The 22086-nt window shown below is 40.2% G+C and overlaps 1 protein-coding gene across 4 annotated transcripts in view; it reads left to right on the top strand.

Moving 5' to 3' along the window:
• KIAA1549L (KIAA1549 like) overlaps nucleotides 1-22086 on the top strand; it is a 142755-nt gene that overhangs the window by 69039 nt on the left and 51630 nt on the right. For all 4 annotated transcript variants that reach the window (XM_069803961.1, XM_069803960.1, XM_069803962.1 and 1 more), the window contains exons 5-12: nucleotides 1-220; nucleotides 1005-1138; nucleotides 3524-3686; nucleotides 6848-6907; nucleotides 8490-8641; nucleotides 10082-10253; nucleotides 13663-13826; nucleotides 19581-19771. In XM_069803961.1, the coding sequence (XP_069660062.1) occupies nucleotides 1-220; nucleotides 1005-1138; nucleotides 3524-3686; nucleotides 6848-6907; nucleotides 8490-8641; nucleotides 10082-10253; nucleotides 13663-13826; nucleotides 19581-19771 (1256 nt within the window). The remainder of the gene's footprint in view (nucleotides 221-1004; nucleotides 1139-3523; nucleotides 3687-6847; nucleotides 6908-8489; nucleotides 8642-10081; nucleotides 10254-13662; nucleotides 13827-19580; nucleotides 19772-22086) is intronic.

The following is a 22086-nucleotide window of genomic DNA, read 5'->3' as shown; positions in this document are numbered from 1 at the left end:
GTTGAAATCCTGGAGCAATCGAATAACGTAACAGTCGGTTACTACGTTACACGGGGCAGACTGGTTTTTATGCCGGCTGCTGTAATTGAAAGGCTTCTCGCGTACGGCATCAGCAACGCCACGGCAGACATAAAGCAGCACGTCCCGCATCTCCAGTCGGTGGCGGCCCTGGCCGTGCCATGGAAGCCCCTTCCCGCGTACCACTTCCAGCTGAAAACCGGTGAGCGAGGGCCGGCCCGCCGGCGTCTGATTAAAGACTTGGTGTTTGATTAAATGGCCTTTCATCGACGGGTTGTGCAGTGACCTGTGTGTTTCTTTTGAGGAGACCCGATGAGAAACACGACTCTATGATGTATATACATCTTGTTCTGGCTGGACCCGTCGGATTTGGCCTGGGTCCCGGCTGTCTGAGCCAGGGTCGCTGTTTAACCCCTCTGTACTGTAGCAAGCATCAGGGCAGAGCAGTTGCAGTGCAGCAGAACAGCATAAGCTACAAGAGGGCAGTGTGCTGTAAAACAACATATTCCATTGTAAAAAGATCTCTTACGTCTGTGCTTACATATTTATATACACAGACTTTTTGCAATTAGCCAGTTGAGTACATTTTTCCTACCACAAACAGAAAGAGAATCAATATTATGATTGATTATGTCTTGCAAGAGCAAATGAAGATTGAAGAATATAACGTGTGTTTTAGAATGATTTCACTTACTGCCTGGCTCTGAGTAAGTGTATGTACAGTGAACTGGTCTTACCATCTTACATATCACTGCAGAAACAATCTCCATTTGTTTGTGGAGGGGATCAGCTCTAATAATGCAATTTAATTCTTACATTTTGTCTTAGTTAAGGCTAGTTTAGTGCTTGAGTGACATAAACTGATCTTATGTGGCATTTTTTTCACCTGCTTAATTTGTAAATTGATCATTTTGCTGCCAGGCATTACAGGAGTTATGCAACCGAGAATATTTTGTCCACGTACAAATACATTGTTCCTTTTCCAGAGCTGCAGTTTGTGGGTCAAACAGACAATATCCAGTCATGCAAGTTTGTTCAGACCATGGAGCAACGGTTACAGAGAGCATTTCAGGATGCTGAAAGAAAGGTCTTAAACACCAGCAACAACTTAACAGTTCAGGTACGGCGTTGCGTGCTTTGCCAGCACCTGTTGCCAAACTCTCTGGGTTATTCTTTGCTATTTGTATGCTTGTATTGCAACATAACGCCTTTGATAGCCACTAAGGAAGTAAGTTTATGCTTTCGTCTGAATTGTTTTATGTATTGCAGGAAGACTTATAAATGCGTGATTTATAGAAGACTGTTACTGTTATTTTCATGAATTTGAGTTTTATGGTTTGTGGTTAAATTATTTAAGTGAAATTCAAATAAATATATAAAAATATTCTTCCAAATTTATATTTTTACTGAATATGTTATTCTGATACATTAGTTGCTTTCAGTGAGGCTATTTGGGTATATAGATAGTGACATGCGTAGCTGTTTGTAAGATCTGAACTAATGGAATATATTTCCTTCTTTTTTTTTTGGTGTGCATTCCAGTTCCATACATGCTGACCCAAATTCACTATTAAGGGACTGATTTTTTCAGACTTTTATATGTACAGTGGGCCAACACCCTTATGCTCTGTGTCATACTTAAGGAATAAATAAATTATCCTCTAGGCGATACTATGATATGTATTTGACTTATGATAAAACTCTGTGTATGGACTTGTGCTCCTTGGAATAGTTGGTATGTAGCTTACCAGAAGGAGAAAATTGGTCATCAGAGCTCTGCTTAGTACTTTGGTACTGTTTCTTGTGAGCTTGTGTTCAAACTGGAGGAGCTCAGAGAGGCACAAAAGTGTATGGCAAGAGATTACCTCCTGCAGTGGGTAAAGTGATTATCAAGTTTTTCAATACCTGGACCCGTGATGCTGAGGGGAACTTCACTGTGTCTAATTTGCTCATGCCAGAAGTGGCGGATCTCACAAAGCACCTAGGCAATTTTGTAAAGAGCTCTAGAAGGCGGCAATAGTTGTGGGTTTTGTGGGTATTGCCAATTTAGGAAGCAATAGGATGGAGGCCTTGGAGGCAAGATATAAACTGGGAAGTAAGAGGCTCAAGGGTGTGATCTTCAACATAAATTTTTCTGAAATTATTCCAGTACCATGTAAAGGACTAAGTGCAACAGAAAATAGTACAAGGGTTTTAGATTAGCTACAAACTGAGGAACAGTTCTGGAGCAGATGGAGCTGATTCAGAAAAGGTGTTGCTGCACTACAAGAGTAGAGGGAAGGGCAGAAAGATGGGTAAAAGGCATCAAACAACTTCCATGCAAGGAGAAATTAAATTGGCCGTGGTTCTCCAACCATGAGTGGTGTAGTGAATCAGGAGCGATCATCTGGAGTTTCCCATAACAGAACTACTCAGGTTTAAAAAAAAAGAAGAATCCTTTCACACAGTGGGTAATAAGATCTTGAAGATGTCCAGATGTAACTGGAGAAAGAGTATGGAAGTTATAAAAAGCAATTGGCCAAACATATAGAATAATAAGTCATCAACCCTTTTTAAACCCAAGCATATAATTTATGGCTGAGACCATAGCTGTGGGCTAACCTTACACTGCAGAAAAGAGTCCTCTCCTCTTGCTCTGTGCTCGTTCTCCAACCCTGAGCAGATGTTCCCAGCCATTTGCAAGTGGACGTCGGCTAGGCAGACCTTTGGTCTGACCTTGAACTCTTCTTCTGATGCTTTTATTATACCATGTTTTATGTTTTTACTTAGTGATCCAAATCATAAAAATGGGGTATTTAAATAACATTAATGAATGCTGAATGCTGTCGGCCCTCCCTACAGTATCAGCCAAAAAACATCCTAGGGCAGAAGTTTTCTGAGAAAACCTGTTTTTTCCATTTCTGCCCCACCTTTGCCTGTTTGCTTCCTGCATAACACTGGTGTTTGAGGATCTGATCCAGTACTCACTGAATAGAATTGGTCCTTAAACACAGTCATCAGATTTGGGCTCAGGAAGAAACTGGCGTAGAGCTAAAGTGGGGAGGAGAGCAAGTAAGCAGATGATGCTAGGAATGGAAGAGACATTATATCCCTTTATTTCATATGGAAAAGGTGTAGGTCTAGATAACTGCACTAGGGAGACAGCAAAGAGAGCAAGACATACAGGCCTAATTCCTCTGCAACAAACACTGAACATTTTTTCTGATAAGCATCCTCTTCCTCATCACACATTTCCTGGTAAAAACAGAGAGAAGTATTTTCAGTCCTGACTGCACCTTTTCTGCCTGCTGCTGTCCTCCAGTAACTCTGCATGTGCTAAAGTAGGAATTAAAGTATCACACAAGTAAAGTTTTACACAATCATGTTGAGTGAGCTGTATCTAATTCATTGTTCAAGTTAATGTTTCCCCAGTTTGCACTGGTTTGGTTGTTTTTTGGTTGTTTTTTGTTTTTTTTTTAACTGAGCTGAAGCGCAGCTGCACATTATTTCTTTACCTCTGTTTCAGATTTTGAACACCTCCAATGTGTCCCAAGCTGTCACTCTGTTTTATGTAGTGAACAATCAAAGCACAACTCTAAATGGCACTATTTCCAGCAACCTTCTTAATCAGCTGTCAGCTGAGCTGGTGGGTTTCTACCTAACCTACCCACCTCTTACCATTGCAGAATGTAAGTATGCACTTCCCAGCGTGTAGCTCCTTAAGATTAGCCAGTGTTGGGCTTTTGCTTTGCAAACACCATGAGCTCTGTTGTCAAGCCCACAGACTGTAGGTGGTTTTGCTGCCTCCTTTTTAAACTGTTTTTTTGGTTTAAAAAAAAAAAAAAAAGAAGAGGGGGGATTAGGTGGGAGGGGTTCTGTGTTCAGTGTTCACTTTGGCTGCTAGAAACACTGGCAGATAATTAAGAAAACCACATGTATGCTGTCATTAATTAAAAAAAATGCCTGTGCCAGGTTCCAAACAAAATAAAATTGTAGTTTTATATAAAACAAAACAGAGAATGTCCCCAATTCTCTGTTTCAGGAAAACTTAGTGCAGCACATGAAGTTCATCTTCAGCTTACTTCAGTGGAAGCCTCTGCCCCGGTGCTAGCTGCAGTGGCAGGGCTGGGTAGCACGCTGTGAGTGTGTGTTTGGGTAGTGGGTGAGCTCTGTCTACGCTTCTCCATTTAAAAAGTTGTCGGTGTATTTGCTGAACTTCATCCTCAGTTTAAAATGTGGTCTAAGCACTTTAGCATCAATAATTTGCTTGCGTTTCAATTGTTACGAAGAATCAGAGGTACAGAGAGCCAGAGAAGGTTGTGTGTCTGGGCAGCCTGTGTGGCATATGTGCTCTCTGAGTCTGCATGCTAATTTCCCTAAAATGAATAAAGGGACAAGACGTTTGATTATGGGGATTTCTGTTTAATCTGCTTGTTAAACTTGGTGTGTGAAATTAAGCTCACTGTAGAGCTGGGTTATCCGTTCACTGGAGGAAATCAGTGTTCACTGGAAGTGAGAGGAGACAGGGACACGCCGGGTACGTCAGTGCGTGGTACTGGACTCTGCTTAAGGAAGAGCAGGTCTCGGCTGATCTCGCTGTGTGTAAATCTTCAAGGTGCTTGTTAAATTTGAAATACTGTGCTCAAATACCGCTAAAGTTCTGCTTAAGCTTCTGGTAGCTATCAAACTCACTGCTAAGGCTAAACCAGTGATGGAGTAGTTTGTAATTTTTCATTTCACAAGTATTGAAATAATTGGGCACGTAAGGATAGAGCTGAATATGTCTTTATGATCAGAACACTGAACTGAGTGGCTTCCTAGCATTAGGTAACATTATTAAGGTGCTTGTTCATTTTCTGATTCGAAGAACCAGGCTGCTGGAAAGCGGGCACTGGGGAAAACACAAGTTCCCTTTTTTTTTTTGTCAGTCCATTTTATTTGCTGACAGCCCAACCGCAGAGTAATTATCTTGTGCAGTTCTTCATCAGTTACTTGCACAACGAGCACTCTGCTGTCTGTGGGGTACGGGTGCGAGGCAGTCAGGAATCACAGCTAACTCCGGTCATTGTGCAAATCCTTGAAAAAGAAGGAGCATGTGTTATTCTTGAGGTGTTACTTACCTAAATCGGGTATTTGCAAACAAATAGGTGAAACTGCCCGATGGCGAGTTCTTGCACTGCGCTGGTGCGCTTTTGAGTCAGGCTTCCCGTTCACAGGGTAGGAGACACGTCTCTGGGTAGGCTTGCTTTTCCAGAAAGTCTTTCCACAGGGAAAAGGAGGTGGAGGGAGGCTGTCGACAAAGGGTGTGCTTGGGGACCTAGAAAGGGATGGAGACTGTTCATCGTGAGACAGGCTGCTTCCTTTTTGTGGCTGGCGGGTGAGCCTGTCCAAATAGTGCCCTGCGGGCAGGACTTGTCTTCACGGGGTACCCAGGAGCACAAGGAGAAAGCCCGAGGAAGTTTTGAGGATGGCTGCGCTCAGTTCAAGTGTTTGACCTCCAAAATAGGCCTGTTGCATAGGAAAAGGACTATGGTGCTTCCCACAAAGGCAATACAGGGGTATGCTTGGTAGTCAGGAGCTGTGAAAGCCATTTGTCATGCAGTAAGAGTCTCATTGCAATTTTCTGCCGATCCCTGCACATGATGAACTGACCTGATAAAGTCTTTAGCTAGTGCTCCTTTAACAACTAATGGCTTATATTTCATTTTGGAGCTCTTGGTTTTATTCCCAGCATGGCAGGTATACTGCAAACTCATGAACTTAAACGCGCACATAGTGTTTATGGCTTCAGACTGATAGCGTGTCTTGTGAAAATGTTTACTTTGAAAAGCGTTTGATGCTTATTCATGTGGCAATGTAGTTTCAGTTTATCAAACAAATATTGCGGCTGTTCTCAGAGCGTGTTATTTCCCAGTAGGCTCCGGCGGCTCCTCCAGAGCCTTCGCAGTCTGTCATGGAAATGCACAGCTTGGGACATGCTGTGAAATCCCTCCTCAAAAGCAGTTACTGTGCGTAATCAGATCCTTTACAATGTTTACTGTTTCAAGCCACTGAAGTTTAAAAATCAGGTAACTCAATAGCAGTGTATCAACATGCAAAGCGTGGAGATTTTCTGAATTAAGTTCCAAGTATTAATGCTTTCTGCGTTGCATAAATCTATTGAAAAAATGCTGAGCTGTATAATGAATTAGCAGCATATTGGACTTTACAGTCTGATGCGCTTTGGAGATGGAAAAGCTAACAAAAGGCATCAAAACAGCAAACATCAGTTTCTCACAGATGTAAACACATATGGTGGTAATACCTTAAATGGTGCAGAGTGAGAGAGCGAGTACCACACTCTAAGGCATGTTCACAGTTTCGTTAGTCTCGTTTGTAATTCATGTGGAACTGCACTCTGTGATTGGTGGAATCTGATCCTGGTTTATTTTAATATTCTTTTAGGTTAAAATTGTGGTCTGGATTAAGTAAGGATTAAATCACAGAATCATCATAGAATCTAATCTTGTTTCCCCCAGGGGATTACTCACAGAGAGAAAGCAGCAGAAATGTATATACGATAGACACATGCGTATTCCCTATCATTTTTAGTAATGGGCAATCCTGTACCAGCCAGTATTTTGGCAACAGAAGATATATGTTCTGCTTTGTAGGGCAGTGCTTGTACTGTTTACACTTGATGTCCTTTTTCAGGCAGAAGAGAAATTGTAACCCTGAAAATTATGCCTCTAGAACTCCTCCTGGACCATATTTCAATTTTATTTATCACTGTCTGGTTAACCAGTTTTGGGACATATAACATGTAGGATGTTGGAATATTATGACATAATTTCAACTTTTATTTTTAAAGCTTTGGAGTATCCAAACCTTGATGTCTCAGAGTCAACTAGAGACTACTGGGTGATAACAGGTACTTCTTAATCTCCTTCCCTCCTCCATGCACTTCAGATAATAATTTTTAGTGCTCGTTTATACAAACGCATCGGTGCAGTCATTTTACACAAAAGTAAGTGTCTGCCCACTGAACCTTCCTGTTGCATTCAGCTGGGCAAATGTATTTACAATTACTCTGGGGCATAACTATGATTTGTCATCTTGAACAGAGACGTCTCCTGCGTCCAACGCCTGCCTCAGAATTTATGTCACTTTCATTTAAGCACTTCTGAGAACAGCATTAACTTCTCAGAGTCTTAAAACACAAACAGGCTCCCCCCCCCCTCCTTGGACTTGAATTTAAATCTGAAATTAAAAGAGGCTTGTAGACATAACCCAGGAAGAAAGGTGATCTTATAAACCGAGGAAATTTGTTATGATTTGTTGACTGTCTGGGTCCAGGAATTTTTGCATCTTTCACCTGAAGCATTAAGCACATATCTTTCTGTTGGTGGAAAAGACAGTGCAGAGAATGCTATTAGGCTTCAAAATACTTGTTTTACCACAGTCATTTCACTGGTATCACATTCTCATTCGCAATTGTTTTGACTTCAGAAGTGATAACTGGGCAAAAAAGGGACCCTTTCCCCCAGACATCTTTGAGTGAGTAGATACCAAAGCCTTTCTCATCAGTGTGTCTGTACCCAGAGTTGTTTAATGCTCAGGAGAGCAAGAGAAAAGGAGCCTGATATGAAACAGATTAAATTCTACACTCTGCTTCCCAAAGCAGTGTGATTTGGTACCTGTTATATCTATTCATAATTTTGACACAAAAAATAAATTTATGCAGAGATCATGGTCCTCTGAAGGGAGTGGTACAGCCCCTCCCCATTTGGAGCCCATGAACCCAATACACCATTTCTTGCCTTTGTGCATGTACTGCAATGGAGTATTATTGACATTACAATGGAAACACGGTTTTCAAAAAAAATCACGGTGATCCCAAAAGATTTTTTTAAATACTGTTGAAAAATCATACATATGTATGAATTAAATTAGCATGCAGTATCACTTTTTTGAACTTTATGTAAATTCAATATCTTTTTAATTTTACATTCATTTATACTTAGGAAATGTTTATTCAGCTTTCAGTGCTCTCAAACGTAGGATATTTTGTTTCAAACCAAGTTGTACAAAATCCTAACTTCAGATTTCAAAACTGCTAGATGGAAAACTGTGGTTTAGTCAACAGCAGGAGCATCTGGTGAGAAGCATAAAACCAGGCAGCTCTCAAATAGGTTTTAACTTGCTTTTTACATTGAAGTTCATATATTAGGTGCTTCCTGCAGCCATTTTGGTAAACTGAAGGCCTAAGAATGTTTTTGGAGGATTTTATTCTCTGAAACATCATTGACGTTATCCGAGAAGAACAGTACAGGGGCTGAAACAGAAGCACGTTATATCCCCACTGGGAATTACTGAGGGGGTGTAACAGTGTCCAGCTATTTTTCCTCTCAGCTAGTTAGTACATGCCTGTCCCAAACTGCCCTGCAGACCACGTGTTACTTTGTCTGTCCACGTGAGGTGTGCTGATATGTGATTTTTCTCCATTCCCACAGTTATTCAAGGGGTTGATATTGCATTACTGGGACTGAACAATCAGAGCTTTGCAAGATTAATGGAGCAGCGTTTGGCTCCGCTGTTTATGATGTCCCACCAGCAAGGAAGACGATTCAAACGTGCCACTACTGTGGGCAGCTACACTGTGCAGGTGGTCAATGCGACATCGGTTGTGCCTAGATATGTGTTGAAAAAAGGGCTTTGCATGTGTCCTGCCTCAATTTGTGTAAAAAAAAAAAAAAAAAAAGTTGTTCATCTGGGTTGAGATTTCCTATCTTTTTTCATGAATTTCAAAGCAGCGAGTGCAAAATGCATGGGTTTCTTTGTCTGCAGTCAGCCATGTTTGCATGCCTCTCATCTAGAATTTATCATTAGTTAATCAGTGTTAATAAATATTTACTCTTTGGTTGCTTGGTACAAAGTATGTATTTTAGCATAAAGTCTCGTATTCAGCATAATGAAGAATTCAAGGCTTTTGTTCATAAAAAAAAGTTTCCTAGGCCTTCCTTTCCTATGTAACTCAATAAAGCTAGAACTTCTTTTTTCTTTTTGTTCAAAAAAAAAATGTATGAAACAGTCTTTATACATGATCAGTCATCAGAGCATGTGGCCACAGATTACATTATTTAGTAGAGATTTCAGTCCTGAGTAACTTATTAATCATCTCGCATTTAACAACATTTCCCATTCAGTATTTTGAAATGATCATATTTTGTTTTCTTACTGATTTAGCGAACTGATGCTAGTTGTGGGGGATTCAAAGAGGATCTGTCTTCAAAAATTGCATGACAAGTTATTGCTTTTTTTTTTTAATTACATGATGTTTTTCAAGAATTGCTTGTTGTGAGATATAAAACCAAATTACTACTTTTCTTGTTTGCCCACAATTCTGTGTGTTTTCCCACTGAAAGAATTTAAAAGAAGGAACAGGTTTTTACTTGCCCAAAGTATGAAACTTTGTAATATTTTCCATGAAAACATGACATATTTTATTCCCAAACATAATGGAGAAGAATCACCAAACTCCTTTTTCCTCTCATCATTAGAGGCGTTTGACACTTCCTCTACTCTCAGGAAAGACAGAGGTACAATGCAAAAATTCTGCCGGTATTCTGCAGAATAAAATGGAAAGAGCATGGTTCTCTTTATTGTCAGCCTAGGATCAAAAATAATGAGTAGAGAAATAAAATGTGAGGGAATTTTTCAACTGCAATATGCCAGTAAAATATAATAATCAATATTAGGAGAGATTTTAAGAATTCCCTCTTTACAGACGACTGTAATGTCCAAACATTTGATCCTTTCCTCCTTTTTACTGCATGCTTTTCTTGGTATAGGATTTTACCTTAGGATTATGTTTAAAATTTTTTAAGAAGGCAGTCAGTCCTCACTAATCTTAATAGCCTAGGCTATGAAGGGGAGAAGCTCTGATCCTGTGAGAATATTTGCATGGAGCTTATGCTTATACGGGGTCTTGAAGGACTTCCTTGTGTGCACTGCCTTTGAGTAGCTCCTGGCAGGTTTTGTAATGGTATAATATAAACACAGTTTATTAATCTTTCTCTCTCTTTATTTTTTTTTTTCCTGAAAGATGGTAAAAATCCAACGTATTCCAGGACCCAAGGAGCCAGCTGAACTAACATACTATACTTTATACAACGGGAAACCTTTGCTGGGCACTGCGGCTGCCAAAATTTTGAGTACTGTTGACTCCCAGCGGATGGCCCTGACCCTAGGTTATGTTATTCAAGTTCAAGCTGATCGTAAGAGTTCTTTTAAAAATTCTCTGGTTTAGTCCTTTGTGAAAACACCAGTGTAGGTATGGGGAACCTCCACTGATCACATAGAGAAATTTCAGCTGCACCTTTCTGAGCAGCTGCTTAAGTCAGGCTGCTCTTTTTCCTGTGGAAGACAGACTAATCTTTTATCATAGTAAATCAAAGCTGTATACCAACTGTTATTTAGCTGATCACTGTAAACTCTATTATACAACTAATTTTACACACATACAACTCTACAAACTGAACAATTTTATGGAACTGTAAAGTCAGAATTAATTCTGATGCTAACTAAACCATGACTGCTGGAGCTAAGTTGCTATTTAAATAACTTGACCCAGAATAAAATGTGGGGCTATCAAGACGTCCCTTATTTTTGCCTTGTTCAAAATAATATAGATTATTTCTCTCTCAAAGGGACTTTTTTTTTTTTTTTTTTAAAGAATCATTTTCACCAGGAATTTTGTAAAGTGCACCTCATGGTTCTTAAAGATATTCTTTAGACATAAATCAGAAAAGTGCAGTTGAACAGAACTACTTGTGTGTATGGACAGTTTTCAGATTCAAGATATGGTAGCATCATTCGCAATAATGTGGCCAAAATAGTAATCCATTCTTGAAAAGTAAAGTGTTTTATATTTTCTAAGACTTGCATCAGTTCCTGAGTGATTGTGGGCACAGGTGTTTTGTTAAAAAAAGGTTTTTTGGATATTCCTGTATAACTGACCCACAGTCATAAACCTGTGGCGGAGCTTGGAGGCTTTTCTGCGCAATAGCAGCTTAATGTATGAATTGATGCCTTTAGCTAACTGAATGTCTCCACTTTGCCAAGGTATTTATCCAGATGGAATTAAAATTGTACAGTGGACTTCTGTACTGGATCTCCTTACTGGCTAAACAGCATATAAAATGGGACTCCCTGGTGCCATTATTTCTGCCTGAGGGCGCAGTGATACTGAAATAATTACATGTAATGGTGATAGGAAAAGAAGGGACCACTGTAATAAGTAATTGATGTATCATCCATAAACATATGATTGAGTTAGAACACTAAAGTATGACATAATTTCCAGAGAATGGACTATATACTGTACCTGATCCTTGATTTGATCATGGTCTGTTACTGACTTTAATTGGACTGAAACCAGGCATCTCCATTCCTGCTTCCATGAAGTCTAGCATTTAAATTCTAAATTACTTTGTTTTCCATGAGACTATTTCTTTAATGTAATTTTTACTAAAGCAGCCCTAGATAATACATAGCAATTTCCTAGCTCTTTGTGCAGTTTTGTGATTTATGTGAGTATTTAGGTAATTATGACATCTGCTGCTCATCATCTAACTTTGTACTTCCATGGTCTGATAAGGCAGCCTCGTTCATCTGTAGATTTTTATACTAGTTAAATATGCACAGAATACTGTAAGAAGAGAATATACAGAAATTGAAATTATGACCCCGGGTAACTGAGATTCTGAAGCTAGGGTATTTGAAGTATAGGAGGTAGTTCTAGCTTTATACCTTATTATAGAAACAAATCCATTTCTTTCCTTTTGGACATGGTATTTGTAGTCTGTCTTTGTATTCCCAAAGAAAATACTCTGTGTGCATTTCATTTTTACTCATTCTAATTTCTGTTATAGCAGAATGAAAAGTTCTGTACCAAAATGCAGTAACAGAACACATCTACCCTCAGGAGCTCGTAGTTTGGTTAGACAAGACAGATGAATCATAACAAAAAATATGGATGTTCCTGTTTTATAAGTGAGGGACTGAGTTACAGCAAAATGAAAGGCTTGCTTCAAAATCCACTGAAGTCTTATCGAGTTGAATGAACCATGGATTGACTTAAGGTCACATTGGAAGCTGGTAACTGAATTAAAGATGTAAACCAGGATTCCTGAATGTCTGTCCAATTAGCCATAAGGTCATAGTTTCCTCTGCATTCCCTAGAAAGGATAAGTATAATTTTTCAACAATTGTTTGCTGCTCCCACAACAGCAGTCTATAATTAAAGTTACTGTTATCTGATAAAATTCAGATTCAGTTTCCCTCTCCACAGCCCTTTCGTCCCCAAGCTAAATGTCAAAGTTAATTATTAAGAATTATGCAAGTCCATTGAAAAGTGAACCTTGAAAGTCTTCAACCTGGCTTTTTTGGACAGTCTTTAAGCATGAGGTTACTGTTACACTCTGTGCAAGATATGTACCTAATGGCACTACTCCTACGTCACCCAACAAACTACACTGACTTTGCAAAAAGTTGTAGATCTACAAAGAAAATAGGCTCAAGCTTCAGACAGCCTTTCAGCTGGCTTTCATAACTGCAGCTGAACAAGATGGCATGCATTTGAAGTCTGATCCTGAAAGATGCTGAGTGCCTCTGACAGCTAGTAAGCTCAATGACATTTGAAAGCACTGGTCCCCTAGGAAATGGGAAAGGCTGCTTTATGCTGGTATTCTCACAATTGCCTGTCCATGCCAGCAACCAGTGGCACTGGAAAATAAATAGAGATAGCATGGTGAAATCCACAAAATATTTCACTAAAACAAAATTCAGCTTTGTAAGGAGATTATCTGGTGTTTTTCCAGAAAGAAATGAAATGAGACAGCTGGGGATGTGTCACAGGAGGATCTCTTATGTGTATACAAGTTGAAGGTTCATACTAAGAGACTTTATTCTGATAAAAGGGAATCTAAAGTGTTTTAGCATCACTGCATTTCTGAAATGTACCCTTTTCCTGGTGCCATTGTTATTAAAACTGCAAGTAGCTCTTTCCAACCTCATCATTTCCCCTCCTTCAGAAATGATGGATTCATTTTGACCTTAACTATAATAAAGTATTTCTAGAGCACAAGAGAGGCATTTTCTTATTCCCTATTGATATCAATAATAACTACTAGTGTGCTTAGCTTCGTTGGTTTTGAAAAAGCTCTACTTGTTTACTCTTGCTGAGCCAGTAAGACTTTGATACCAGGTATAGGCTCCATGTGTATACTTTTAACACACATGCTACCTTACTATAAGCTGTTATTGTGCGTGAAAAATAATTACGGATGTATTACTTGCACCTTTTTTTGTTTATTCTGTAAAGGAACCATTGGAGTGATATCTAATATAGCATCGACTTGGGAGTTGATGGCTGCTTTTGCATATAACTGATGTTATATGTAAAATATAACTAAGAGAAGAGAGCCCAGGGATTTGTGAATTGAACAGTGTTGCTGAGTCTTTTTTTTTTTTTCTGACTTAAGGAATACAAAGGTATAGCTAGATTACTAACAATCCTTTTATACTAATTATTATACGGAGACAGCTGGAGACTGTGTTGGAAGCAATTCAAATCTTGCGTTTGCACAGTGAGACTTACCGATGCTGGTTTGCAATTTTCTGTAGCGGTGGTGAAGAACCCCCCAAACAACCTGTGGATCATTGCAGCGGTGCTGGCTCCCATTGCTGTGGTTACAGTTATCATCATCATCATCACGGCGGTTCTGTGCAGAAAGAACAAGAACGACTTCAAACCAGACACCATGATGAACCTGCCTCAGAGAGCCAAAGTGAGTGACCGAGCTCTAGACCCCAGACGTCCGTTTGCGTTCTGAGGCTTTAACTGTGTTTCTCTGCTAGGTGTAGTTGAAGGATGTTTGGAATTGAAATGGTCGTTACTTACAGCTTGGATCTTTGCACTTCCTCTCTGCCCCTGACCCCACCAGTCACAGCGATCACCCCTCCGTTCTACTCGGGACCCATCACCTTCCCTCACAGCCCGTCCCTTGCCACAGCGGTAGCAGTTACGCGGTGACGCGAGGCCCTGAGCCCTTAGGGCTGCGTAGGCCTTGCTCAGGGCGGTCGCTGCCCTCGTGAAGTTGAGGAGCTGGGGTGTTAGGCCTGGGCCTCGTCAGCAGCACGTCTCCACCCGACTGCTAATCCAGAAAAGACGTTCTTTGAATTTTTTTCAGAAAACTTATCCCACTGCTATTTTCCTTTTAGATGTTTTGCACTTTCTGATTTAGTTGTGGATACTGTTGGTTAGGTTCAAACAATTATATTTTCCTTAAAGTTACTAACCCCTATCAATTCCAAGATGGTTGTTTTTCCAAATCAAATGCGTTGCCGGTTTGATTCTCTGTCTAACAGAAAAAATGTCACAGAATACTGATTTGCCTCCTTAGTGGAAAAAGTCTGCCTTCTCAATGCCTCTGTTAAATGGCTCTTCAACAGGGCCACTCCAGGTCAGGAGTTTTGAGCCCACAGAGCCTGTGTGTAAGTCACACTGTTCCTTCGCCCTTTTAGCTGGCTTTGGTTTTCTCCACTGGCATGGGATTGAAATGATAAATTTTCTCTTTGGTTTCTTAATGCTACAGGCAGCAGGATTATTGTGATTTCAGCTCTGTTGCTTCTGCTGAAAAATGTCGATTGGAGGGAGAGTTGAAGGCAGGCATGATGCGTATGACAGCTCTTTTCTCCTCATCTTAGGTTAGTTGCAGATGGGTGCAGCTGGTGCCAGCTGGAAAAAGACATTTGTATCAAAAGTGATGTGAAAAAGACATTTCCATTTTGGTTCCAGTACGCTCATCTATTATAGATGTTATCCGGTGTTATCAAACTAGTATTAAGACTAGATTTGCAAAAGTAAAACAAGCAATATCACAAACACAAACAAAAATTAATACCGCTGCAGTGATATCATATAATGTCCCATCAAAACCTCTAAAATGCAAATCATGCCTTATTAGCGGCTGTTGCAAATACTGTGCACCACTTGATTCTTCTTATATGTAATCTTAGTCCCAGCTAAAGGACAAAATGAGACTATAAATTTGTACATTGTTTTGAGCTGGCCATCATTACGGATGCTTTACAGCTGAAGAAAGTTGCTATTTAAAAAACTCCACTGCTGGTTGAAGGTACAGCACAGAAAAAACTTGGAAGTATTTTAATATTTTAATCCATAGTTGTCATTCCAAAAAGAAAGAGAAAGTTGATTTTTTACTTTTCCTGAGAAATCAGATTTAATCAGGCTGTAAGACACATGGTGAGGTTAAAACCTATTCAGTCAGGTTACATTTGCATCAGCCGTCCATGTTATCAGATGGGAGTTGCATCTGCAGAGCAAAACAATTGGTGCTGAGCTCCCAGCATCCACATTACACTGTTTCAGGAGATTTTCCTGCAGACTTGCTTACATTTGCAGCTGGAGTGCAGTAGGTCCACTTCTAGAGTGCATTTCCCTGTTTTGGTATATTTTGAGACTCCATAAAATTTAATTTAATTCATTATATGAGAAGCGATGCATTTCAAAATGAAAGCTAAATTGCTTTCCATTTAGTTTCAGAATGATGGCTCCATCAGAAAGGTTCAGCCAGGTCTAGTTTAGAGTATACGCTGGTATATGGACCATGGAACATAAATTTTGCAGCAGGACTGGGAATGGGCTAGTTTTGTTATTCCTGATTTCAGCATCTTTACTTAAAATAAGGCTAAGAAATGTATTTTGGGAAGATAATGAAATTAGGCCATTTTGAAAAAGGAAGAGTTTTAGCTTTATTTTTAATTCCAGCATTAGGGATGTCGGGAATAGTGGCAGTTACTTGAACTGCAATTGCTACATTTCATGCAGTTTGGCAATACAAAGAGCTGATGAGCACATATCTGTATCGCATTTAAAATGAATATATTATATGTCATAGCTTAGAAAAGTGCCTGAGACTGCTCGATTAATGTTCTGTAAGTGGAGTCACAGCAGAGTGATTTTTAGTTTAAGCAGGAGCTTTGGTATTTTGTTTCTGTATGTCTGAGACTTGCTGTTGAACCACTGGCGCCGTTTTTGGATAGCTTTTGAATATCCAGCGAACTGTGTAGAGAGGAAAAGAGAATATTATGGGCTACCCACAGCCTTGGATTTCAGCCGGTTTTGTTTTCACCGGTGCCATTGTGTGTGTCTGGATTCCCAAAGTCCCGTCCCAAGGGGACTGGCAGAGCAGAGCTGCCTGTTCATCGCTGCGGTCCGGTTGCTGCTGGGAGCAGCGGGAGGCTGCGGGTCCCCACGCTCCGTCCCATGCCAGCGGGAGAGGGTGCACAGACGCAGCGCGGAGGGGTCACGAGACATAAAATTTAGCCTTAAATATCCTTCTGCAGCTGGAGGAGGTGATGTAACGCACCAGCAGGGCTGCTGCCTGCGCCTGGTAATTCAAGGAATGACTTTTGTTGTTGTAACAGCCTGAAGGCTAAAGAAATGAAGTTTGAAAAATGACCTCGCGTACGTAGTGTAGTTTATAGTAGCTTTCTTGGGAGCTGTGTTGCTGTTCGGATTTGCCTTAGCAATCAGGGACATCTGGACTAAGTTGCAGGGAAGAGAGGCTGTTACCATATATTTTCTTTTAATCGGCTCTCCAGTTGTAAAATTAAAAGAAGTATAAATTCAAATCGGTGAAATTCTGATGGGAATTTATTCTAATGTTCTTTCAATGCTGTTTTTATTTTGAGCAACTGTGTTTACTTTGAGGTTTTGGATAGATATTAGCTTTTACATAGCTTGCTTTCTAATTCACCGCATACTTCTTTAAAGGCTGTAATCTGATTTGTCACCTTTCCTTTCTTTTAGAGCATGAGAGAATAAGCTTGCAGGTGAACAGAGATAAGATCTGCAGTCTAAGTCCTGCAAGCAAAAGCAAATACTGCAGGCCATGAGAAAACAACCACTATCAATTTGATAAAGTGCATGGAAAAAAAAAAGAAAGATCAGAGAAACTGTCTGTGTACATAGGTATACATGTAGAGGGGAGGAGCTGATCATCCTTATTTTTTTTCCCTTCTTTTCTTTTTTTTTTTTTTTTTAAATACCAGTGTCTTTTTCATGATCATTACAAGGGAAAAAGTCCCAGAAACAGCTCCTTATATTCAGTGTGCCATTTGCCAGGCAATGTAATTTAATAGTCTCATCATTCATTTATTATTTCAAAAGCAATATTCAAATCCCAGTCCTTCGGTCTTTCTCAGTATCTTAGCTGTATTGGACATCTACGCTTGCAGTGCTTCAGCAGTGCCTGATCATGATTTAGTCTTGCCAGTTCCCTTCAGGGGTGGTAAAGCCATCTGCTCCTGTGGGCTTTTACAGAGCAGGGTTCCAAGATAAATGTTATTTAACGCAATATGTCCGCTGATGAGGATGGCTTTTTCAGCTCTTCCTTTATTGCAGTTTGTTACTAGACATGGTGGTAAGTAGAACTCAGACTAAAATAATCCTTCATTTTCTTCCTTTGGCAGATCCGAGCTGGGACTCTGCAGAGTTCTTTAGTAATTCTTGTGTTCTGCTGCTTCTGGTTTGGTTTTGTTTGTTTTGGGTTGTTTTGTTTTGTTTTTTTTCTCTTTTTTTTCTTTTTTTTTTTTTTTTAATAAGAGATGACGTATAAGTTGTAACTTCTACTCTTTCAAAGGCATGGAGGGAGAAATAACTGATTTAATCAGCTTTTCTCTTTTGATACATTTTGCAGAGTATCTGGGAGAGTCTTGACTAACACTTAATGTAGATAATAAGGTTGACAATCATTATTTTGGTTAAAAATATTACTATCTAGGATGTGGTGCAGTAGTTCTTCCTAGCTGTCCTTCACACAGCTTCTGCTTCCCCTTTCTTCATTCCCTTCCCTTTCTTCGTTTCCTCCCTTTGTAGCTAATTTGGTGACTGTTTTTGTGGTACCCTGCCTTCGGAGGAGGGCAAGCAGAAGGCCCCGTCAGGGCCGATATCATCATGACTTGCCATGGGGTGGTGATGGTGAATTGGCATTTCTCTGATATGTTGCATGTTCCATCGTGGTAATGCACAGAGACGTCTGCTCTCCCAAATCAGCATTAGCCCAATTAGCGTCTCCTTAATGCACTGGAGCTACTTATCAGAGGAATACTGAAGTACATGAGCACATTAGAAATCATCAGCCTCAGTTCGAGCAGGAGATTGGGAATGCGATGCAGATCCCCATAAACAAAAAGCATGTTTTGTTTTGTTTTAAAAAACAGAAGACAACCCTGTTATTTTCAGACCGAGATCGCCTATGAAATTTATCTGTATTTCTAGCTATAGCCCAGATTTAGTAAGGGACAGGACAAGAGAAAATGTTTTTTCGGAGTTCATCCTTTTTCTGTGCCATCAGCAAATTTTTTTATCCAGCTGATTTTCTTCTGGAACTAAAATATTCAATGGCAACATGACAGGAACCTGAGAGAGACTATTCAGTTATTAACCGTCTAATTCTGATGTGTTTCCAAAAGTATGTTTGAGGGTTAAAATCACTATTGCTCACCTTTGAAGGGTTTTATGGTGCTTTTTTAGCATTCTGTCAATAGTCTTTGTACTTCAGGAGGAGCATCCTTCCAGGTTTTGGTAAATTAATTGCTAGCCTAGCAAGAACATTTTTATGTATTACATGTTTTTTCCAGAGGTGGTCAGGAATTTGAATGATTTATTTTTCATATTTTTTTTCCGATAGAAAATACAGGTTGTTTTTTTCTCTCCCCCCGACTTCTCTTCTTTTTTCCAAGCGAAAAAGCAGTTTGGAAATGTAAGTTTTGCTTAAACACTTTAATTTTTCTATTAAGAGAATTCACCTTTCGGTGGCTGCTTTGCCCAGAAGGCATGTGTCAGTTCTGCTTGTTCCTTGCAGAGGCAGCCGGGAAAGCCGGCCGGGCTTTGGGGAAGGAGAGGCTGGGCACACCGCCCTCGCCTGCCTCGCTGCAAGGCTCTTGCGAATGTCGCTTCCTGAGAGAAACAAGTGAAGTCAATAACAACCTTCCCAGTAGGCAACTGGCAAGCCAGGGGAAATATAATTTCACTGATCTGAAAAAGATCCTTTTCTGGAAAATGTTGCCCGTGAAACTTTGGTGTTTGCCTTTTTTACTTTGTCTTGATTTGGAATAAATTACTCCCACCCTCTTCAGAAACATAAGATTTTTTTCAGGGAAAGTTTTCCATTTTCTGTATGGTCTTATTTTTCTCCCTCCTAATTTTTTTCTTCCATATGCTCATTCTTCCATTGTCTCTTAAAGGAATTTCTGGGGGTGTTATGGCAGGGTAAGAAAGGTTAGCCAAGATCAATTTTATACTAACTAATGACGTTTAAAATATGTGGAATGGAGATCTCATCAGAAAATTGGTTGTTGTTGGGCATTCATATGGCAATCGACATATTTTAATCGTTGTTTACATAATTAAAGAAGTTAAGAGTTAGTGGAAAATTTTATATTGAAGTGGAAATTTTATATTAATATATGATGCATGCTGGAAATTTCTTTTTTTCTCCTGCTTTTTTTTGCAGCCAGTACAAGGCTTTGACTATGCCAAGCAACACTTAGGTCAGCAAGGAGCTGAAGATGAGGTTTTACCTGTAACTCAGGAGACCGTTGTACTTCCACTTCCAGTTAGAGATGCTCCTGCCTCCCAGGAGAGAGAAATTACTCAGGATGGGAGCACCATCAAAACTGCCAAATCCAATGAAACAAGGAAAAGGTATGGACTGGCGTGTTTCCGCAGGGGGGTGGAATAGGATACATGCTGCTGGTTGCTCAGGAAAAAACTAAGGTTTGGCACCCAGGCTCTGTGTGTGGCAGATGGTTCCTCCATGATGTATATTCTTGGCATAACGCTGGTCTGCGCTGGATGTGTAAGTTTGCTGCAAAATACAAGATAAAATAAAGTGAAGTCTTCACAGATTGTACATGCATAGAGGAGGTAAATGGGAAGTGGCTCTCATATGCATGCTGGTGTTGTACAAGAGAGGAGCCCAAATGACACAGGGGATCTGGAGCATGAGCACCGATTATTTCTGAAATGAACCAAAAGACAGGACCTCAGCCACTGTAAGTTGCTGTAGCTCCCCTGACAGACTCTGTCATTCCAGAATTGGACCCAGTGTCTTCATTAGCAGAAGAGCAAGCCCTAAACATCCGCTAAATTATGGAAGACCTCTAGATCCAAAGCATCTACAGCAGGACAAAACTTTTGAGAGTGTAAGAATAGGCTAGATAATGTTGGTGTCTAGGGTAAAGTGTCCTAGGTTTGCAGCATCTTCACAGGAAGCCTACAGTGTTGTAGGATCACAGATTAGGAAGTCCCCAGAAGTTATCTGGCTCTTTCTCTTCTTCACTGCAGGGTCAAATACACCCCTAACTCAACCTTATCTACCTTTTTTTAAAGTCTTCCAGTGGTGGGATGATCACAGCCTCCTCAAGCAATCTGTTCTTCACTCCCTTTCCTTTTAGGAAGTTTTACTTCATGTCTACTCTCAATTATCATCAGAATAGCTGAAGATCATTATTTCTTGTCTCACTCATCTCAGGCAAGGAAAGCAGATTATCCCTTTATCCTAGCTGTTTTGCATGTTTTAAGTACATTTTTCTTTGACCCGCTCTCCTTGAAATTAGAGTGGAGCATCATCAACTTTTTATTGCTGAAGAATGATACTGAAGGGAAGAGAGAAAAATAAAACTGTTAGGTAAACAGCCTGAACAGAGGTAACAGTTGTTGCCTAGTTCACTGGCATTACACAGTCCTTGCTTCTTGAAGGGACTTCATAACATAAAAGAAGACTATCGGGATACTGCAGAGAAATTCTATAGAAAATCAAATCTTCATAGTTGAGTCACCTCATCTTGTACTTGTCAATGCACCATGATATTTGTCCCTTTGGAGTAATGGAAAAGCTTGGAAAACTCGGCACAATATTGCTGTATGCTGTGACTGGGACACACCGGAGCCATCTGCAGCCGCAGGAGGCGTCAGTCCGCATGGCGCAGGGCTGGAGAAGCTGGTGCTGCTGCTCTTCCTGGGGGTAGACCTCCCCATTGGTCATAAGATGGGGTTTTTCCCTACAGAAAAATGGAAACAGAAGGATCCGGAGCTGGTGTGTGGTTTGACGTACTTCTCTGGTTGTATAGTAAATCACCTGGAATATGGAGAGAGCTGTCTGCAAGGAGCACCAAGAGAGAAGAGGAAACCAGCTGAGAACTCCCCTGGTTCCTGTGATTGCTTCGCTAGGTTTAGGTGTAAACTGTTGTTCTGCCCTTTAATGTCAGTGATGTGTTGTTCACACCATAAATCACTTGAACCGTTAGAGTCAGGTTATATAGCACCTGCGAACCAAGCAGCACTTGTGCCTTTTGAGTCTTCCGTCCTCTGACGAAATGACTGACAAATGGAAGATGACCATGCCACCGGCTGTCGTTGCTGGTGCTGGACCACCACAGGTTAAGCCTTTGCAGGAACTGTTCTTTAAAAAATGTTTTGAAGCCTCTCCAAAGCCATGTGTAAACACACACAAAAAATGTAAACCAGGCCTGTTAATTAATCCTCTAACAAAAGTGATTAAGCTCTTCACTCAGTCCTTTGAATGAGTGCAGAAATCCCCCTCTACTTAATCTGCACAATTTTAAACAAACGCTGATAAGCAAACTTGATACAGGAAAGTTATTCTCATTATAAAATGTCTTGAACCTTGGTGCCTTCCTAAGCAAATAACTAAGAGCTAGTTTTGCCTCCTTCAGGGTGATTACTTGAGTAAGTGAGAACATGCAGAATTTTAGCCTTTTTTCATTTCCAGGAGCTGTGTCTGGGGATGGAATTTAATGGTTTCTGAAGATGAAGAAATATTTCTTGACCTTTATGTATTTGCTCTTTCGTGCAGGCTGCTTTGTAGCCTGGAAAGGTCAATTTAAATCAGACCGCCATGAAGTGGCTGGTAACTGATCAGAATATCTTCTCTGATATTACCACTGAAGGAATCTTCACAGTTAACAATATGATGGCCACTTAAAAAGGATGACTAT

Source organism: Haliaeetus albicilla, chromosome 16 (assembly GCF_947461875.1).
Source record: "Haliaeetus albicilla chromosome 16, bHalAlb1.1, whole genome shotgun sequence".
NCBI classification, from domain to species: domain Eukaryota; kingdom Metazoa; phylum Chordata; class Aves; order Accipitriformes; family Accipitridae; genus Haliaeetus; species Haliaeetus albicilla.
Note: the sequence above shows the minus strand (reverse complement) of the source record. Positions and strands in the feature narration are given on the sequence as shown.